This window comes from Calidris pugnax, unplaced genomic scaffold (assembly GCF_001431845.1).
Source record: "Calidris pugnax isolate Ruff unplaced genomic scaffold, ASM143184v1 scaffold225, whole genome shotgun sequence".
NCBI lineage: Eukaryota > Metazoa > Chordata > Aves > Charadriiformes > Scolopacidae > Calidris > Calidris pugnax.
The window spans coordinates 2,102,920-2,122,769 of record NW_015091072.1 but is presented as its reverse complement, the minus strand read 5'-3'; the positions used below and the strand labels follow the sequence as shown (position 1 = coordinate 2,122,769).

General features: G+C 42.5%; 1 protein-coding gene across 1 annotated transcript in view; it reads right to left on the bottom strand.

Moving 5' to 3' along the window:
- The window catches only part of USF3 (upstream transcription factor family member 3), a 53,098-nt gene extending 37,830 nt beyond the window's left edge, over positions 1–15,268 (bottom strand). The window contains exon 1 of the mRNA XM_014957174.1: positions 15,186–15,268. Within this exon, the coding sequence (XP_014812660.1) occupies positions 15,186–15,224 (39 nt within the window). The 5' untranslated portion in view covers positions 15,225–15,268. The remainder of the gene's footprint in view (positions 1–15,185) is intronic.
- Positions 15,269–19,850: the final 4,582 nt, after the last annotated feature.

Below are 19,850 nucleotides of genomic sequence, written 5' to 3'. Positions count from 1 at the left end.
CAGGACTTGGTTACTGTTCTCCAGTCTTTATACTCTTAAAGGTAAATTGAATGTAGCGGACTTGTTCAGTAAAGATTTACTGAGGAGAAACATGAAGGCTGATACTGTTTACCACTCTATCCCTTCGTTAAGTACATTCTCTATTCCTATGAAGATACGGGAAATGTTGGCAAACCATGAAGTAAAGCAAACAGGTGATATCCTGTAAATAGATCCAGCTTGGGGCACTCAAAGTGCCTGAAGTTTTCAGGAACGTAATTCAATTCCTCCACCTCCACAACAGTGTTCACACCATCACAAAATTAGACACAATCCTCCAAGCTGAGTTACAGCGTTACACTGTTCCACTGAGTGTTACATACAGCCCACCTAAAACACAGTCACCAAAGACCTCCCTAGCCCATCAATGGGAGGGCATCACTTTCCATTTATATTTCTGGACAGGCTTTGTTTTCTCCATTCTCACTGACCATGCTGTACAAAAATTATGAAAAAACTTAACAGAGTTAACAGAGTCTCTTTTGCTCTGGCAAAAAGTAGTGATGCAACTTCAGCACTTTCATTCACCCTCTCATAATTATTTGGTGATATTTCATCTTCAAAACAGATTTCTTTTTAAATCCACCTAGCTTAACTCACTAACAATTTTATTTTTGTTTATATGTAGTAAGACTAGTCCAGTTGGTACCTCTGGTCTTTCAAGTTAGTGAAAATTCACAACTCTGAAAGCCAGGGAAGCCAGTTTCCCACCCAAGGCATCTGTAACTTATCCCTCCTGTGCGTAGCTGGCGATGGTCAGCAATACTCTCCCTGGGAGAGTTTAGCAGGTGTGCAATTCTGATTATTAAAAAAAAAGCACTACTGGCAACCAGAGAGATGTTCACAGACATGTTGAGGGATTAGGGTCAGCACATCTTGTTTCAGTAGGTATTTTTTCAGTTATGTCAAAGCAGCCCAGCAGAATCTATATCCACTAAGGCTACCAGCAAAGACGGCAGCAGCAGAGTAGCTGGCTGGTAACACTACGCTCTTGTACATCCAGCATTTAGACAATATCACGTGTGTCAGGTAAAATAGCTATTCACGGGGGCAAAAGGGTCATGTTATTTAATTTAGCATATACAGTACTGTTTCTGTGTAGGGGGGGTAAGGAGGTGAGCACAGAGGATGTGGACATAGTTCTGGTACAGCAAAGCTCTCAAACATTATGCTTAGAAAAAGGAAGATGCTGGATTGCATCGTGTGGCAGTCGTGTACCCCGTTTCTTCACTTTTCTGCACTGTCTGTACGGGCAGAACTGTTACAGGGTATTATTAGACCACAGCGAGGATGCCAGAAATCAGAGCAAAAAGATGAGAGAGGTCTCAGTTTTTGTGAACTTAGCATTTTTGAAAGACTAATGTACTCACCAAGGAACCATATTTTTTTTAATCTTGCAAATTTATGTAACTTCAGAACCAAAGGAGTATTTCTGTGTTACAACATATTTAACACAGAAAGCCTTAGTGTGAATTTAGAAGGCCGGTTACCGTGCAAGGTTACAGATTAAGCACCACTGTGTGAAGGTAAAGGGTGTAAAAAAAGCACCCACCCACAAATATCTTTCCCAGAACAAACACAGCTGTTCTCACTCACCTGCTTCTCCCTGCACACAGTTTAGATCACATCCACAACCCCGTCTTCACCCTGACCCGAGTCAGAGCACCCACTTCTCCCCCCCAACACGGGCTCTCCATGCTCCTATACTTCTTCTGCCCAGGGTCCGCGTCCCCTCAGCTCAATTCTTATTCCTAATAACAGCATCCCTATATCCCAAAGTCACCATCTACAGAGTTTTCTCATTACCTTATTTCTCCCTCCTTAGCAGATGACTTGAATGATTCAGCAGTACATTGTAAGTAGTGTTTGAGATGATAGGCAAGATCTCAGTAGAAGTTTGTGCTGAAATTTATTAATACAGCTCGTAACCATTTTTTGACCCCAAGAAAACAAGAAGTCCTCATTATAAGGTGTCAAAGACTCCCTGTTTCTTTCTTCCTCTCTTGCCTTTTTCAAAAAATTATGTCCAAGTGATGCCACTCAATATACATTGAGTGTATAAGCCTCACTAACTATCAGACACAAACAACTTGAAATTCATATTTTATATACCTCAGGTTTACTGGGATCTACAGCCCATTTCATACAGAAGACAGGGCAGAGAAATGCAATGAATATTATTCTAACTTCATTTTTCTATGGAATTACTTATAGGCAAGTTCATCAAAGTTTTCCATTCAACCAATTTTTCCCCAGAAGTTCCAAAGCAGTTTTGTGCAAGTGATAAAAAAAACCAAAACACCACCACTACTGTACATTTTAACTAATTAACCAGTTTGTTTATTTCCAGTTCTGATATTTTACCTGGAAAAAGACACGGTTAAGTTTGTTAAACAGTGCTTGTATACAACTCCAGGTTTTTTATTGCTAGATTGTACCATAAGAAACATGGTGAACTGAAGTTGTTTTTCTCCTATTCTTATTCTGTAAGGACAAAAACCTTTGCATTTTATTTGTTACAGCTGGCAACAGCAGGAAGCTGGTATTCTTCAGAGCTGCTGAAAATGGGCTTTGAGAATTAAAAAAAAGCTGCCTAGGTGGAGACTTCTGCAGGCTCGTGAATCATACCTATACTGCCTCCATTTCTTCCTTGCAGCTGTTGTATCACCAGAACTGTGACAATGGGTTTTTCTTTACTTCTTCCATCTCGAGTAATATTTCTTCTCAGAGAGATTCCTTCACTGATTCTCTAAAGCAAAAGACATATATTTGCTTTATAAGCTCAGGGGCAAATGTATTTTAAGTTCACTCATGAAATATGCTCACTTGCTCAGACAAATGCCTTCTGCAGAGAGAATGTAGCAAATTCCAAATTCTTCAGTTAGATGACAGAGAAGCAATTCAACATTTTTATTTATTTAGTACCAAAGTTCCCTCAAGCTTTATGTAGTTTACAGCTCTTATATTATCAACGTAAAATATAGATTTTAATTTAAATGCAATGTCATTCCCAGAAACCATAAGATATTTTGTGTTCTGGAGATTTAAATTTAATGTAATTTAACCTCCTTTACAGTTCTGAAAAAGAGGGACAGAAAACTCAAATTGTCTTATTTGGCAACTTATTTTATGAAATCTTTTCTTCAAAACATGCACTCAGCAGATTTAGTTTTTTAGGAAAAAGTTAGTCCAGATTATTTTATTTGACATTAACTTTTCATGCTTTATTTAGGAAGTGTTTCCAACCCTAACTTTAAAAGAAAGTAATTCTTCAATTCTGTTGTCTTTGGCTGTACAAACCAATCTTCCTCAAATTAGTAAAGCTAGCTCCATTCTTCTGTATGAGGCAGAAAGAATCTTTTTAATATGGAGCTACCAACAGTCCAAATCTGCTACAATCTTACGTTACTAGTTTTGTACACCTCATGTAGTTAGCCATGATTTACAGCCAAGATTAGTTTCAAGATATAGATAATAATCACTCAAATGCTATTTTTTTGTTCCTGCAAGACAGTGTCCTCTTCATTCAAGTGACTGCTGGAATTCTCTTTTCCAATATTCTGCGCATGTTTTAAAATAAGACAAGCTTCAACCAGGGACTTAATACAAGCTTTTAATCACAAGCAAGGTGCCCTTGAGATAAAAAGACATGATTTACTGCCTTTTCTTTATTCCCCCTTGAAACATTTCTATTTGAATTTTGCATTATTTAAAATGACTGCAAGAAATTAAACTCGAAAGCTTACTTTCGTAATTGTTACCTACATATACCAATTACTTTTGCCTATAAAAGTAACCTGTTAAGACTATTGTACCGGAAATTGAAAAGAACTCTTTTTCCTGGTAAGAGTAAAAATCCCTTTGATATCTTTCAGTTCGGTTTCTGAGGAAACCAAGGTTTTCTTGGTACGGCACCACGGCTCTTCATCCACCCACTCACAACAACTGCTGGGCTCACTGACTGACCTAAAAAGAAACCTCTCAAAGACCCCATCAGTCCCCAGATGTTTACAAAAGCCCCAGACCGAGCAGAGGAGGAGGAGAGTGAAGTCAGTGCTGACACTGCAGGTAAGAGACTGAATGAACACTGCTTGAGCCTGTCACCAGCTCCGCAGCACGTACGCGCTGGCTGACCAGCTAGTGTCAGACTGGTCACTACATGCACCACCTTTTGCCCAGGAAGATGTACGAGGGACGAAAGGGCAGGAGAGAGCTACCTCAGCTTTTCACAGAATACACATTCCCAATTCAAACCAGCTGACAGTTTCCTAGGGCAACCAGACCGTTCCCAGAGCTTCTGCAAAAGTCAAGAGAAGAAAACCAATGCCAATAAGCTAAAACTTGTTACACAATATACTTTTTTTTTTTTTAAGGTGTCTGCAAATAGCAACAGATGGGGAAAAAAGGTCACTGCTTTTAGAATGTTTTTCTTTACCTCTTTTGTTTGTACTATCTAAAGTCAAATACATTGGTATTTTTCCTCCTGCTGACTTAAAGCAATAAAGTTTCACTAAGGCTATTATAGAAGGGCATGTGAGAGTACTAGAAAGAAAACTTCCTTCCCCCCACCACTGAAGGAAGAAGCAGGGTTATCACCCAAGTGATATTCCCTTATATCTACATTATTTTTTGTTTTCATTTATAATTTTCGTAATATGAAGGACATAATTGCTTGTGACCATTTACTAACATGCAGTTTCAGGACAGCAGAGTTGTCAGGTCATTCTGAGAAATCCTGACCAGATCTGCTTAAGAAACTTCAGGGGGAAAAAAAAAAGAAACTTTGCTGTTAATCACCTAAAGATCCATCTCTCATGTTTATTCTTCTTATTCTACTGTTGTTGCTCCTCAAGTCTGCCTACATTGTTACAGTCTCATTTATTTTTAATAATTAGAGGAGGGGCACAGAGAGAGATCATGTCTACTGAACCAAGTCTCTTACTTGCTGTTCTGAAAACTATTTCAGGAGAGGTATCTCTAGACCTTTTGCATCCAGATGTGAGCTGCTGCCACCCTCACACATTGTGTGGACTATTTTGGTACTACAAACAGACTGGAGTGGTGCACAGTGCTAGTAAAGGAAGATGCCTATGAGAACTGTCTCCTGTGGTCTAGATGGAAGCAGGCATTTGGGAGGTAAAAACCTGTAATTACACAACTATTGCACAATTGAGAATCACAAAGACCAGAGATGTCACCCTAAAGAGTGTCCTCAGCTACTTTAGATCAAGATAAGGGGAAGGTCACTCTTTTCTTTAGGAAAACAAAAAGCAATGACCTCAGAAATCCTCATGAATCCCATGTTCTTTATATATATTTTTAAGGTTCATAAGTTACCACATACCAATTTCATGAAGGAAGTGAGAAAGTATGAGGAACGTCTCTGAGTTGCAAGACAGTGCCCATCTCCCTGGTTTTCAATGCCCGGTGATCCACAGTACACTTCAAAATAGAAAATTATTTTCAAATAGAAGGTAGATATCTAATTATGCTACACTTGACAGTGTTCTGATGGTGAAGGCTAAAATGGATACAAAGTGGACTGCAGACAACGTCCTCCTATGGCAGGCCATCACCTCTATGTGAGTTCGGTTACCTGTATTAAATGACAAACATTGCCTGCACCGTGGCTGAGGTTGAGCGTGCTCCTACTCTGGTGCAAGAGTTGGTGAGCCAAACCTTGCTGGCAGCACATTGCCTAAAGAACAAATAATTTCTTTTTCCCCAAAAAGAGCTGTAGCATGCAAGTTATCAAGATCTCTGAATACTGGGATTATTTATAAGTAAGGAAGCCATCCACGTATGAAAGCTGTATTTGAAACACCAAAAACCAACTGGACAAATGCAGAAGCTACAGCTTCTACAAGAGCCAGTCTAATTCTGCTTTCTGATGTGACCTTACCTCCAAACAAGGTATTTAAAGAACTGTCCTTTATCATGGGGCTTGACAATCAATTTAAAATCAAAGCATAAAAACTTTCATTTTGGGCACATTGATATAGCCAGAATATTACACTCTGATTAATTTTTTGGTTTTAACCTGAGCTTCCCTTTGCTCTACCACTACAAATGATCCTGACATAGTCTGTCCATAAAACTGCATAAGGTGTTGAGGAGGTATCAAGTGATTCTCTGATAGCTACACCAGACACATAGACACATGTTAAACCAACTTGGTGCTGTCTCTTGAGGGCCCTAACTAACAAGCAGTGCAAAATATCCTAGAACTGAAATGTGCAGGGTATCCAGAAAGTTTATATGTCAATTTTTTTAATTTATCTTTTCAGATATAAGTCATTAAGTACACAGGATTACACAATCAAGTTCTTGAATATTTTACAGGCTTGTGATTTGAGAAATCCGACACAAACTAAGAACTTGTCATGGGTTCATGATACAGAAAGCATTATTGTATGGGTCTTCTCTATAAAGCTCATGCAGAGGAAATCCATTCTGAGATTTGGTTACAAACACTGACCTTCCAAAGGAAAGGATTTCCTTATGAATCTTAGTGGGGCTAAAGGCAAAAACGGCCAAGGTAGAAGGTGCCATAAACCAGTATTTCAGTTTTAATTTATAATCTGAGCAAACCTACTCCCCAACTGCACTGTAAAGACACATAATTTCTAAGTACGTTGACTTTACAAGAATTAATGAAACTTCCCTTCAACTTTCAGAATCATGGAAACTGGCAACTGTAGGGAAGTGCTCCCAAAGCACCTGTCTAGACAATGTACTGCCACTTTCTTCAGAAAAGGCCAGCTCATTATTCCAGAAGTGGTGCTTCCACTATTACCAGTCCTAATGAGCTTTAAAAAAACACCAAACACACACACACACTCTGCCCCCAAACCTAACAAAACCAAACAAAACCCCCACAATTTTGTAATGTACATTTCATGCCAGGCTCCTCAAAAAAGGCTTTAGTGAACCGAAGCAATCTAACTCTCCTTCACAACCTCAATGGTATTTCACATCTTTACTCAAAGTTTTTTTTTTTTTGGTCCACTGGGCAACTGCTTCAGTTCCAGCAATAAAGGACTCATCTTCTGATCTGGGTGTTTGACAGTATTAAATAACACTGGCAGGGAAAAAGCTGCAAACTATTTCAATTAGATTTAACAGAGAGGTCCAAACTAAAGATATCTGAGCCCAGGTGACCAGGGAAAAGCAGACACACTTTCTTAACAACCACTTTCAAAGAAGAAATTTAAAAGCAAGACCAATGTATCTTAGACACCAGAAAATGGAACCACTAGGTACAAATTCATAGGAAACCTAGATTCATTAATTTCACCATTTGATGAACTAGTTACTCAGCTTGGAATTACTGTACACGAGCTATCCAGGGGTAAATAAGTAGTTTTGAAAGCACCAGAAAAAGCAAATAAGACTACTGTAGAAATTTGGCACTGACAACAGAGGAGAAACTAAAATCAGATTTCCAAGTTATTACTTTGCAGAGGTCTGAAAGGAATGGGTAAAGGGAAGAGGCAAACTGATACCATGATCCTGCAAGTTTTACTTAATTAGAAAATCATTCCATAACATTAAAATGCCTTACCTCCATCTTTTTTTTTCTACCACTCTCAGAAATCACCTCCCTGTTGCCACCTGAGACTGACCAGGTAAAAATATTTTTAAGTGAAACTGGAAGTTGGAGATCTCCATTGTGTTCCTTGGCAAGGGATAGCTCAAACTGTTAGTTTTTCCAAACTAAGAAACACAGCATCTTCCCATCCCCACCCAAACAGAAGAAAAACTACAGACAAAGTGAGTAAGATGGACTATAAAGCCTCCTGAGCCAATTTACAGGTGGGACTCTCTATAACTTGCCAACCACAGCAAGTATAAAACATGACATCAACAGACACCACTGCTTCAGATAAAGACAATACCTAATAGCCCAAATGATCAGCTGTTGAGACTATGCATCACTTTTAGTCACAGGAACAAACCCCAAAAGCCCTCAACTCTCCCCGGCTTTCACGTAAATGAACACAGACACCAGCTGCCTCCAACAGAAGATGTTTTGAACTTAAGCCATGCAGAGAGTAAGACAGAAGAAAGGGTGTGCAAGTGTAGGTTGCATGACTGATTAGAAGCTCAAAGGCAGAGCAGCCCCCAACTAATCACAGAGCAAGGAAATTGCAGCTCAGAAGTACAGAGTACGTGTGCTGGCTGAATACAGGTGAATACTCTACCAAATTAAAATTATTACCATTTTTTTAATAGCTTGGATACAAATGGCAACTGCTGCAGTTTTAACTCCTGACAGCAAAGACAAACAAATGGTCATGTAGGCAAGATGTGACTATAGCACTTTAAATATTGATTTTCAGAATGCAATCTTCTGAGAGTTTCTTAGATTCTGAAGCAGGTTAGGGCATTACAGAAACACAGAACAGTTGAGGTTGGAAAGTACCTCTGGAGGTCATCTCGTCCAACCCCCCTGCTCAAGCAGGGCCACCTAGAGCCAGCTGTGCAAGACCATATCCAGACGACTTTTGAGTATCTCCAAGGATGGAGACTCCACAACCTCCCTATGCAACCTGCTCCAGGGCTCGGTCACCCTCACAGTAAAAAGTGTTTCCTGATGTTCAGATGGAGCCTCCTGAATTCCAGTTTGTGTCCATTACCTCTTGTCATTAGGCATCACTGACAAAAACCTGTCTCCATACCCTTCATATATTTATATAGCTTGATGTGATCTCCCTGAGCCTTATCTGCTGCAGGCTGAACAGTCCCAGCTCTCTCAGCCTTTCCTCAGGTGAGAGATGCTCCAGTCCCTCCGTCACCTTTGTGGCCCTTCATTGGACTCTCTCCAGCATGTCCATCTTTCTCCTCTACTGGGGAGCCCAGAACTGGATACAGCACTCCAGGTGTGGCCTCACCAGTGCTGAGTAGAGGGGAAGGATCACGTCCCTTGACCTGCTAGCAATATTTTGTTTAATGCAGTCCAGGATACCATTTGCCTTCTTTGCAGCAAGGGCACATTGCAGGCTCATGTTCAGATTGGTGTCTACCTAGACGCCCAGGTCCTTTTCTTCTAAGCTGCTTTCCAGCTGGGTGGCCCCCAGTATGGGGTTGTTCCTCCCCAGGTGCAAGGCCCTTCCCCTTGTTGAACTTCATGAGGTTCTCATCAGCCCACCTCTCCAGCTTGTTAAGGTCCCTCTGGATGGCAGCACGACCTTCTGGTGTATCAGCCACTCTTCCTATCAGCAAATGTGCTGAGGGTACACTCTGCCCCATCATCCAGACTATTAATGAAGAATTAATAGGACTGGACCCAGAATTGACCTCTGGAGTACACCACTAGTCACTGGCCTCCAAAGAGACTTTGCACTGCTGATCATCACGCTCTGGACCCAGCCATTCAGCTCATTTTCAACCCAACTCTACTTATGCAGAGATGTAAGTTACACAGAGTTCTGAAAGGCAACCTACAGTTGAAACCTGATGCGTTACAAAATAACAATTTTTGCTTGTATTAATTATTTTATCAGAGTCAGTGAGTTACACTGCAACATATGCTAAACTAGCCACGTAACTTTCCTTAGTTAGCAAACAGCCCTTACAGCAGTAATAATACAGGAAAATCTGTAAGATGGTTACCCTCCCCTACTCTCCTACCTGCTCCAAAATAACGCTGAGAGACACAGCCTCTCCCCCATTTCACTGGCACTCACACAGGAAGCCAGACAAGAACTTCAACTTGAAATTTACTCTGCAAAAGGATTGCAAAGAAACCCTCCACTCCCAAACAACTACACTGAAACTGCTTACATTGGTACAAGGGTGCTTCTCAGGGTGGCAGTGCTAGCTTAACGTTTGTGGAACTCTGACCCAAGATGATGTCAAAACGAGTTAAACTTCTCCAATTACACAGGAAGTCTCAGAATTTACAACAGAAGCAACAGACTTACATAGAAGAATCAAGCATTTAAACTGCAGATACATAATATTTAAACAGCATCTCTGAATAGTATGGATTCTCCAATAGTGAAAAAATCAAATGGTGCTCCTTGTCTTGTTGCTGATTTGGAGTGGCTCAGTGTTGGGCTAGCACCATTTTATTATTGTAGTAAATGAGCAAAAAGAGCTGTAGTATGGAGCAAAAGGCAATTTTCAACCAACCTAAGATTTGTGTTCAATTTCTAGCTAACAACTTCACTGGCGCATGAAAGCAAAGCAGAGTCCAACTCCAAATAGCATGAAGTAAGTGTTCCATAAACCATCCACTCATTAGACTACAGATGCAGTGAGATGCCCCAAATGAGCAACTTTTTTCCCACTTTATACTTCATTTACTTGAAGAAGAAACAAAACTTTTTAAAGTTAAGTTCTTGTCTCCCTGTAATACCTTTATGCTGCTTTTAATAGTGTCAGCAGCCTAAAGAACAATGTTTTTTATCAATCTTCTCATGGCACTGCCCACCACACCAATGACTTCCAGATCCCAGGACCTAAGAAACCTGCATTATACCTAAAAGTTAATAGAGCCACACTCCGATCATTCCAGCCTCACTGGAGATGGACCACAAAGATCTCATTTTGGTGTCAGAGTACTGACATGACTAAGATGTGCTTTTAGATGGTTCACATTTCACGGTCTTCATCTGGGTGAATTAACCTGACAGAAGTTCAGGTAACTGGGTGAGAGAGGCACTTGCTAACAGGAAGCATGAAACATTTTTAGCAGTCTGCTACTTTCTTCTTTTCTGAATGGCATAAAGTGTGGCTGAGGTAAAAGATTGCTATCGTCTGTCTTGCTTGCAAAAGTAACTCATTCACCTTAAAAGACTAACACCATAGCTTTTCGTACAGGAAACAAACTTAGTTTATACACAATTTGTCAATCCTGTGCACACAGCAGAATTACTTTTGTGCTTACTTAGAGCACAACAACAGTGCTACACTTGGAAGGTCAAACCAAAGTACACTTTGGACACATGATACGCACATGTGAAAGCTGGAATTGTATTTTAACCAGCAAGTTAGGTTAGCATTATATAAATTGGGCACTGCACAACATTTCTTAATCAGGGAGTTGTGACCTTTACATGCTTTACTGCAATGTGAAACACGGGAAGCCCTACTGCTCAGCCATTCCTTCTGACATGTTTTCACTCAGCTTTCCAGATCACACCCACCCACCCCTCACGTTACGATTGATACCCTTCAGAATAGGAAAACATGTTCCTGAGGGACTTCACTTAAGAAAGGAGTCACAAACATGACAGAGATGAAGAATGCTAGCACAGGAAGTAAGTTATAAAGTGACTGGCAATACTAAGGGTGAGCAGTTCTTCAGGCTGGAGACAAATATAGTACTTCTTAGGAAGCCTGACAATTACAATTAGACCCGTTATGAAATAAGTAGGAACATTAAAGCTGTTAGGTGCTATGCACACACACGTTTTACATATCCATTTTCCTTTAAACACACAGCCAGGCACACGTCTCCACTGGCATTTTGATAATCAGAGACAACGTTCAATAGTTATTTAATTGAAAACTGTCTCAGCTGAAACACTGTGCTGTGATGTTTACTTGCTATCCTTCAAGGTGGCACAGACTTCATGACAGCTTTGAATAGTTCATAGAATGGTTGGAAGGGAACTTATAGATCATCTACTTCCAATCATAGGCAGGGACACCTCCCACTAGACCAGGTGCTCAAAGCCCCACCCAGCCTGGCCTTGAACACTTCCAGGGATGGAGCATCCACAGCTTCCCTGGGCAACTGGAAGCAGTGTCTCACCACTCTCACAGTAAAGAATTTCTTCCTAGTATCTGTCTAAATCTACCTTCTTTCAGTTTAAAACCATAAGCCCTTGTCATATTACTATACTTCCTGGCAAAGAGTCCCTCTTAATCTCTCCTGTAGGCCCCCTTCAGGAACTGGAAGGCTGCTATAAGGTCTCTCCAGAGCCTTCTCTTCTCCAGACTGAACAACCCCAACTCTCTCAGCCTGTCTTCATAAGAGAGGTGCTCCTGCCCTCTGATCATTTCCATGGCCCTCTGCTGGACCCATCCAACAGGTCCATGTCCTTCTTATGTTGGGGACTCCAAAGCTGGACACAGTACTCCAGGTGGGGTCTCATGAGAGCAGAGCAGAGGGGGAGAATCACCTCCCTTGACCTGCTGGGCACACTTCTTCCGATGCAGCCCAAGATGTGGATGACTTTCTGGGCTGCAAGTGCACATTTCTAGCTCATGTTGAGTTTCGCATCAACCAACACCCCCAAGTCCTTCTCCTCAGGGCTCCTCTTAATCCACTCTCCTCCCAACCTGTATTTCTGCTTGGGATTGCTGTGACCCATATGCAGGACCTTGCACTTGGCCCTGTTGAACTTCATGAGGTTTGCACAGGCCCATCTCTCAAGCCTGTCCAGGTCTGTGTTCTTACAATGCAAACAACTATGATTCATTGAGAATCCCTTCATATCAAATGCTATGCTACCTCTACCTCCCCCCAGTCATGCGTCATTTACAAAGGTATTTGTAAGACCATCTTGGATGCAAAACCTTATTACAAGAACACAAGCACTGCTGTATAAAAATTAAACAACTGAACGGTTCTTGTCAAATGTGGTATGTCCCAGCTCTTGATTTCCCTACATATTTCTTTCCTCTACCCTACATAGTATCCAACTTCAATCCATACATTTGTACTAATTCACATCCAAACTGGATATGATTGTTACAATGTCACACACCTTATGCCAAGACACTTTCACGGGGAGGTGGGGGGGAAACCAACAGAAAGCCAGCCAACAAAAACCAGCACTTTCATTCCTCCCCTTAAAGAAGTCAGAAGCATCCTCTACATTCACCCAAGAGGAGACAAGCTGCAAAAGAGCTGGAGTAGCTCAGCCAACAGTGTCAGCAAAATACATACACTGAATTTCTGCCCTCCTGTTCAGAAGATGCCTTTGAAATTTCAGACTAAACTTCAGCTACAAACGTGGAGGTCACGATGAGCACAGCAGGCGTGTGCCAGCTACACATCACAGCACCACTTGAGTGACAGTCACTTCACTCTGTCCCTGGTCAACTCCTGAGAACACTACTTGTAAAACCAAAAATCAAAGCAGCAAAGCAACTACCAAGCACTTATATCCTAATTATCTCTTTTCAGCTGTCAGACTCCGCCAGGATCCATCACCATTTTTCACCTACTCTGTTAAACTCTTCCCATTTATCTATAACCTAAAGGAATAAGTAATATCCAAATACTCCAAAGTTTCCAACTGTTCTCATACTGCTTCACACATCTGATATGTTATTTTGAACATATGTACCTTAAAATCATGCTTACAGGAGCATTTTCTAAGCTTATTTCCCATTTAGTAACAAATGTATTTTTAGTCAAATCTATTTCACGCCAAAACGTGCCTATGGATCATTATCATGGCAGTAATTGAAAGTCAGAATTAAAAATTCCAAATCCTTATAATAATAACTATTTCCCCATGGGAAGCTTCTTTCTTCCTATTTGTCTGATTACTGCACACAATTCATGAGAGACAAACGATACTCTGCAGTTTGTTAAAGCGCTACATAATGTAATCACATAAATATGATTGTCCCAAAGCATTGCATATGACAAAGCAAAGCCAACATCATGCTTCCAACCCAAGCTATTACATTACTTGACTTACGAATGCTTAACTGTGCAATCATTAATTTATCTTTACTAAAAGCATTTAATAATCATACGTCTGGGTGGAGTCTAATAGAAGGCTAAGCTATTATGTGAAAAGGAAAAATCAAGCCCTGTGATTTTTTATGTACTTATAGTCAGTGACTCAACATATCACTATTCCCTTCTTCTTCATCTTACTTCCACCTTTCTCCAACAAACTTCCCTGGACAAATAGCACTGCGTGCTACAGCTGTATTCAGACAGGATGGACTCAGTTCACCTCTGCTGTCACAAGAAGCTGGATCCAAGGTGCCCTGCCCTTAGCGTGCACAACGATTGTGATGATCTGCATTTGTTAGATGTTGATTTCCATGAAACTGAAGACTTCAGCCTCTCTAAGACCTGACAAATTTGCCTGAAATTGGCCAGAGAGTTAAAATTACTAGGTGGAGAAGGAATAGACAGAGCCTGTCCACGAGCCTTCTTTCCTTAGGCAACCAAGCTTTCCAAGGAGATGAAAACACATCCAACAGGATGAGTTAGTTTCCAGGGACCTAATTCTAAATAAAAACGCTGGGCTTTTACACTGCACGCTGAAGCTAACTAACTTCCAGGCTGAGATGTCACACGCAGAGGCAATGCGCAGGTGACAGAGCCCTGGAACAGGCTGCCCAGGGAGGTTGTGGAGTCCCCTTCTCTGGAGATTTTCAAGACTTGCCTTGATGCAGTCCTGAGTGATGTGCTGTGGGCAATCCTGCTTTGGCAGGGGAGTTGGACTAGATGATCTCTAGAGGTCCCTTCCAACTCTGACAATTCCGTGATTCTGCGACCACGCTGCAAAGACGTTATGGCTGAGAGACGGTGCTCTCCCTGGCGCCAACTTTCTGCAGAACCTCAGGCCAGTTGTCTCAGATCACTCAAGATTTTAAAAAAAAAGGATAAAACATACAGCCCGCTCTCCAAACCCCCGGCTGCCTCCCATCCTTAACCACGCTCTCTCTCCGACTACACACACCGGCGCTGGGGGAGGCGGCCAACCCTTCACGACTGAAGCAAGGAAACTCGCTCGGGAGCCAAAGCTCGGTACCCCCGCAGGAACACCCGAGGGGCACAAAGGGCCGCGGCGGGAGCGGTGCGGGGGGGACACACTGCACCGTCCCGGCCTGTTCGGCCTCCGCGGCCTGAGGGGGCTCCCGGGGGTGGCGGGAGAAGGTCCCGGTGGGCGCCGCCGTCGCCAGGGCGACAGGGCCGAAGCCCCGCGCTCCGGCGACACCGGAGCGCGGGGCTTCGGCCCTGTCGCCCTGGCGACGGCGGCGCGCGCAAGATGTGTGTGTGAGGGGGCGCGCGCCCGTTGCCAACCGCCTCAACGGCAACGGTCGCCGCGAGGAAGGGAAGGGCGGCCCCGCGTCCCCTCAGCCCCGGGTACCGCGGCCCGCTCCCCCTACTCCCTCTTCCCGTTCACCCCCCTCCTCCTTCCCCCCCAACAGATACTCACAGGGGGGCTGAGGAGCGGCAGCCCCACCGCGGGGACCATCCCTCACGAGCGGGCACCCCCCCCCGTGTCAACGCGCCGCCGCCGCTGCCTCCACTATGATCCACCCCCACCCGCGCAGCCCACCCTGCTGCTCGCACGCGCGGCGGGAGACAACCAATCCGAGGGCAAGGGTTGAGCTCGCCAAGCCAATCAACGAGGACGCCACGGGGAGGGCGTTGCTCGGCTGGGCCGGGGCGGGGTAGAAGAGGCAGGGACCAATCGGCACCACAAACATTGGCGGGGCGGCCCAATGGGAGGCCGAGAGAGGTTGAGACTGGCGTGCGAGCCGTCAACAAGTTACGGTGGCCGAAACAGGAACTAAGGGAGACCGGCACCTCAGTCGACCAATGAGAGGAGAGGGAAGGGGCGAGAGGCGGGCGGAAACTCTTAAAGGGGAAGCGACCGCGTCGCACCGCCGTTACCTCAGCGCCGGGTTTAAACCGCCCCTTCCCTCAGCCGGTTACAAACGGCCCGCTCCGCCTCCCCGCCCTCCTTCCTACCCCGGGGGAACCACCGGGGGCTCCCCCAGGGGAGGGGACGGGCGGCTCCATAAACCTCCGTGACCCAACGGCAGACGGGACCTTCCCCAGCGGGCAGGTAAAAAAACACCCAAAAACCAACAAGCCGTGTTGTGTATGGAATGGGTTTGGCTTTTTTTGGCATATTTAAAATATTTTTTCTGTCAGAAATCTCAGGCGTTTAAAAAAAGAAAACTTTTAAGCAGCTGCTCCAAAGGCCGAATGTTGGCTGCAGCCGCCCAGGTCCTCAGAAGTGCCCGAAGGAAGCTGGAAATACACCTCAGCCATAGTATTTATACATGGAAATAGCACCCCCGGCTTCCTCCGCAACCACAGTTCTGGAAAAGGAATTGAGGTTTTAATTTATTTATTTATTTAAAAGACAGCTGGCCAAAGATTTTCCAAATTACAAATGGCATCTGGCTGTTTATTATCAGCCCAACCAACTGCTGTGACTGTTACCTCTTTGCTATTATTCCTTCATTAACAGAATGGGTTGTTCCAATACGAGCTTTATGACACACTGCGCTCATTGAGCTCTGAGGAGTGAGACCTTTCATCCAGCTTCCTCGTGAATTAAATCAGAGCTTAAGAGAAGCGTCATTTCTTCCATTAAATTAGGGACTCGGAATAATTAGCAATTCCCTGCTACCTGAGCTTGTAGTTCCTCGTGTTCAAGGCCAGGCTGGATCGGGCTTTGAGCAACCTGGTCTGGTGGGAGGTGTCCCTGCCCATGGCAGGGTCGGGGTTGGAACTTAATGATCTTTAAGGTCCCTTCCAACTCTAACCATTCTATGATTCCCACTAACACCTCTCTAATTCAATTACCAATCATAATAAGGCAGCTTCCCATTTCCAGTTTCCTTCCACAGATGTTCTGTAACACCTACTTTCTAGAACTCTTTTCAAAAGTAAAAGTACTTCCTATCCTTCCTTACCTGTAGGTGATACCAGAGTTGCAAAGCCTCTTCTCTCCCAGACAACCTAGAAAGGCAGAGCTGTGATGTTTAAATTTTATGGAAAATATAGATGCCTTTTACCCCCAGAATGCAGCTTGTGTCCATATAGTTTCCTAAAGCATTATACAACACAGAGCGGGAACAAGTTTCTGAAGTGTCCAAGAACTTTTCTGCTGCTGAAATGAGTCATAGTAGCAATTACATGTAAAAAAAACCAAAAAAACCAACACAAAACAACCCAAGACATTTCATCTTGAATTGCTGCTGCTTGCAAAATAGTCTTGCAGCTGACATTAAATGGAAGACCCATTTGCCAGCTGTGAAGAAATGTAAGGCCCTTGCTGTTTTTGCAGAGAAATTCTAAAGTTACCATAAATAGCAACATCACAACGTCAAGTATAAATGTAAATGCACTTTTTCAATTTTTGCATTTTTTAGTTTTGGCGTGACACAACCAAACTGGAGGACAAATGAGATAAGAAATACCTGCGCTCCATCAAATTACTCAGATATAAAATGAGTTATTTTTTTCTTCTTCTTTTAAAGGCTAGTGTGCTTTTTCAGTGAAGAATTTAACTGAATAGGCACCCCTCGCCCAAAGCAGCAAAACCAAGTTTATCTTCTGCCACCATATTGTGCCCTGGAGTGTTTGACCTCATAAATCTTCAGATTATCAGTACAATGTTAGATTACAATAGCAAAAATCCAGCAGCAGGCAAAACTTCACTAGTGGAATCATATAAAACAGGAAATTATTAAACATCAGTAGCCTGTTTCTGGTAGTGACTAGCAATTATATGGCAAGAGAGTTTAAAAAAAAAAAAAACCAAAAAAAACACAAACCAAAAACACACCACCAAGAAACCAAACAGGTTTTGCACAAACACTTAAAAAGCTTTACATTGACTAGATGAGACGACTTCTTGTTAGTGTGACAGACGAAAAGGAAGAGTTTCTTCAGCTTTATTTAAAATAGTCTTAACCAAGAACAACTTGAATGCATTTTTTTGGAATGAAGGCATAATACTTGGCTGTAGTGTAGGTTTGGATTCAAGAATTTAATGAACAGTAATGGTGTAAGTCTGTATGATATGACACATCAGCTGATAAAAAGGCAATCAGAAGGCAGGTCAGTGCATCTTTCCTCAGATGCAGGAGTTTTTTTTGGACTATGGGCCATATGTATGTGCAAGTGGGTGACAGAGAAAGCTGGCCACTCCCTCAGTAGCCCAGAGGGCTTGAGATTGTGTTGCCACAAAGCCTTCAGGCAAAATGGCAGTAAAACTGAATGCTTTTACAGTATTGAAGCACTTGGGGGTCAGAAAGAAGGACTAGATGGGTTGAATAGATTTGGAGAACTTCTATGGGAAAAGTAATATTGTCAAAAAGAGATTACAACACTCAGCTGACAGACTGGTTTGGTAGATATTCCACAAGACTTCACATAAAAGATCCCTGTCCAAAAGCTCATAAGTAATCTAAGCTACTACAGGATCAGAGGCTAGTGTCCTCACAGGGACAGAGTTGATTAAAAGACAGAAATCACAGGGCATAAAAAAAAAGATCAGTTTTCACGCTAGCAGGAGGTCAGCAGTAGAGTCAAAAAAGATTTGTGCTGGGGGTCTATACTCCTCAACAATATTTTAAAAAAGGAAGTAGCACGGTGAAAATTTGCTGAAGGTTAGTCAAGGTATTAAGAAAAAGGAAGGACAGGCGAACCTTCTAATGTTGAGTGATGAGGCACTTTAACAACAAATTATATCCAACACATGTAAATAGAGGGATATACACACTGGGGAAAAAACAACAATCTGAGTTTTTAATGTGAAGTGAATGACTTGACTTACAACTTACTTATTAGATCCTAGCATGGTACCCGTTCTTTAAACAATCATCGCAGTAACCAAAAAAAAAGCAAAATGTTATAACTAAGAGATAATAGCACACTACAAGTTATTCCAAGGACCCTGTAAATAACCAAGTTTGGAATACAGTGAGGGGAATGGAACTGCCTGTAGAATCAGCAGAGTTTTGGGAAAGAACATGAACAATCAGAGTTATCTGCTCATTTCGCTGTAAAGGAGTAGCTGAATAGTCTAAACTTACAGGCTGTTAGAGAGATGACTGGGATGAGGGTGGAGATGAAAAGAAACATCACAGAGATCCCTATAAGCTGAGTGATTTGAAGAACAGCTGCAGCAGTTTAAAAGCAATAGCTTCCCAGTTTCTGCAGCTGCTGGTGAGGTGGGAGTGATGAAGGTTGCACTCCTGGTAGCAGTTCATCTCCAGCTGTGCCTTCCAGGCCCACCAGCAGAGGTCAGGGAAGACAGCTGGGAGCAGCAGCTCAAGATCACAGTCAAGGTTCAGAGCCTGAGCTTTACTTCTGGCATGCTATCCTAATGAACACAGCAACTCCACCTACCGATAAAGCAGTTTCCAGAGGAACTTAACTAAGCAGACAGAATATTTATATGAGCAGAACACAGAACATGCTATAGAATATTTGTGGTAACATTCCTTTTTTCCCAGAAACCGTACCACGGTGCAGCTTTATCACTTCATAAATGGCACTTCAAAGCAGGAGAGGTGCAGAAAGAAACTACAGACAAAAGATACCTTTAACAGAAGAGACTGGAATAGTTAAGAAAAGACATGAGTTTTACTTGAATAGCTTTCTGAGAAAAGTCAGTATGGAAGAGTACTCGTTGCATCTTAAGACCAGTTACTTTTACAGATACAGACCAGTTTTTCCAAGGTTGTTAAGATTTGCAATAGCTAGAAATTAATTTGAATACTTTAAAATATTTAACCTATGAAGCCCAAAACACAGAATTCTTGATGCCTGGTCTGTTTATTTCAAGACTGCTCACTATCAATGCAAAAATATTCCAAGACTTCCTCTCCTCCGTGCTACCTCCACAAGGCAGAGGATTTCTGAGAAAAGGCTCATAAATTCAGGGAAAACCAAACAAACAGACCCCACTCTCCTTCCCTGTCAGATACCCGTGACATTCATCACAGCAGCCCAACTCTGTTCACATCAGAAATAGTCCAAGTTACACAGTTTATGAAGCATCTGGGGAATATTCTAGATCTGAAATCAAAGGGAAACAGACAGACTGCAAAAAATGCACAAGACAAGCCATAAA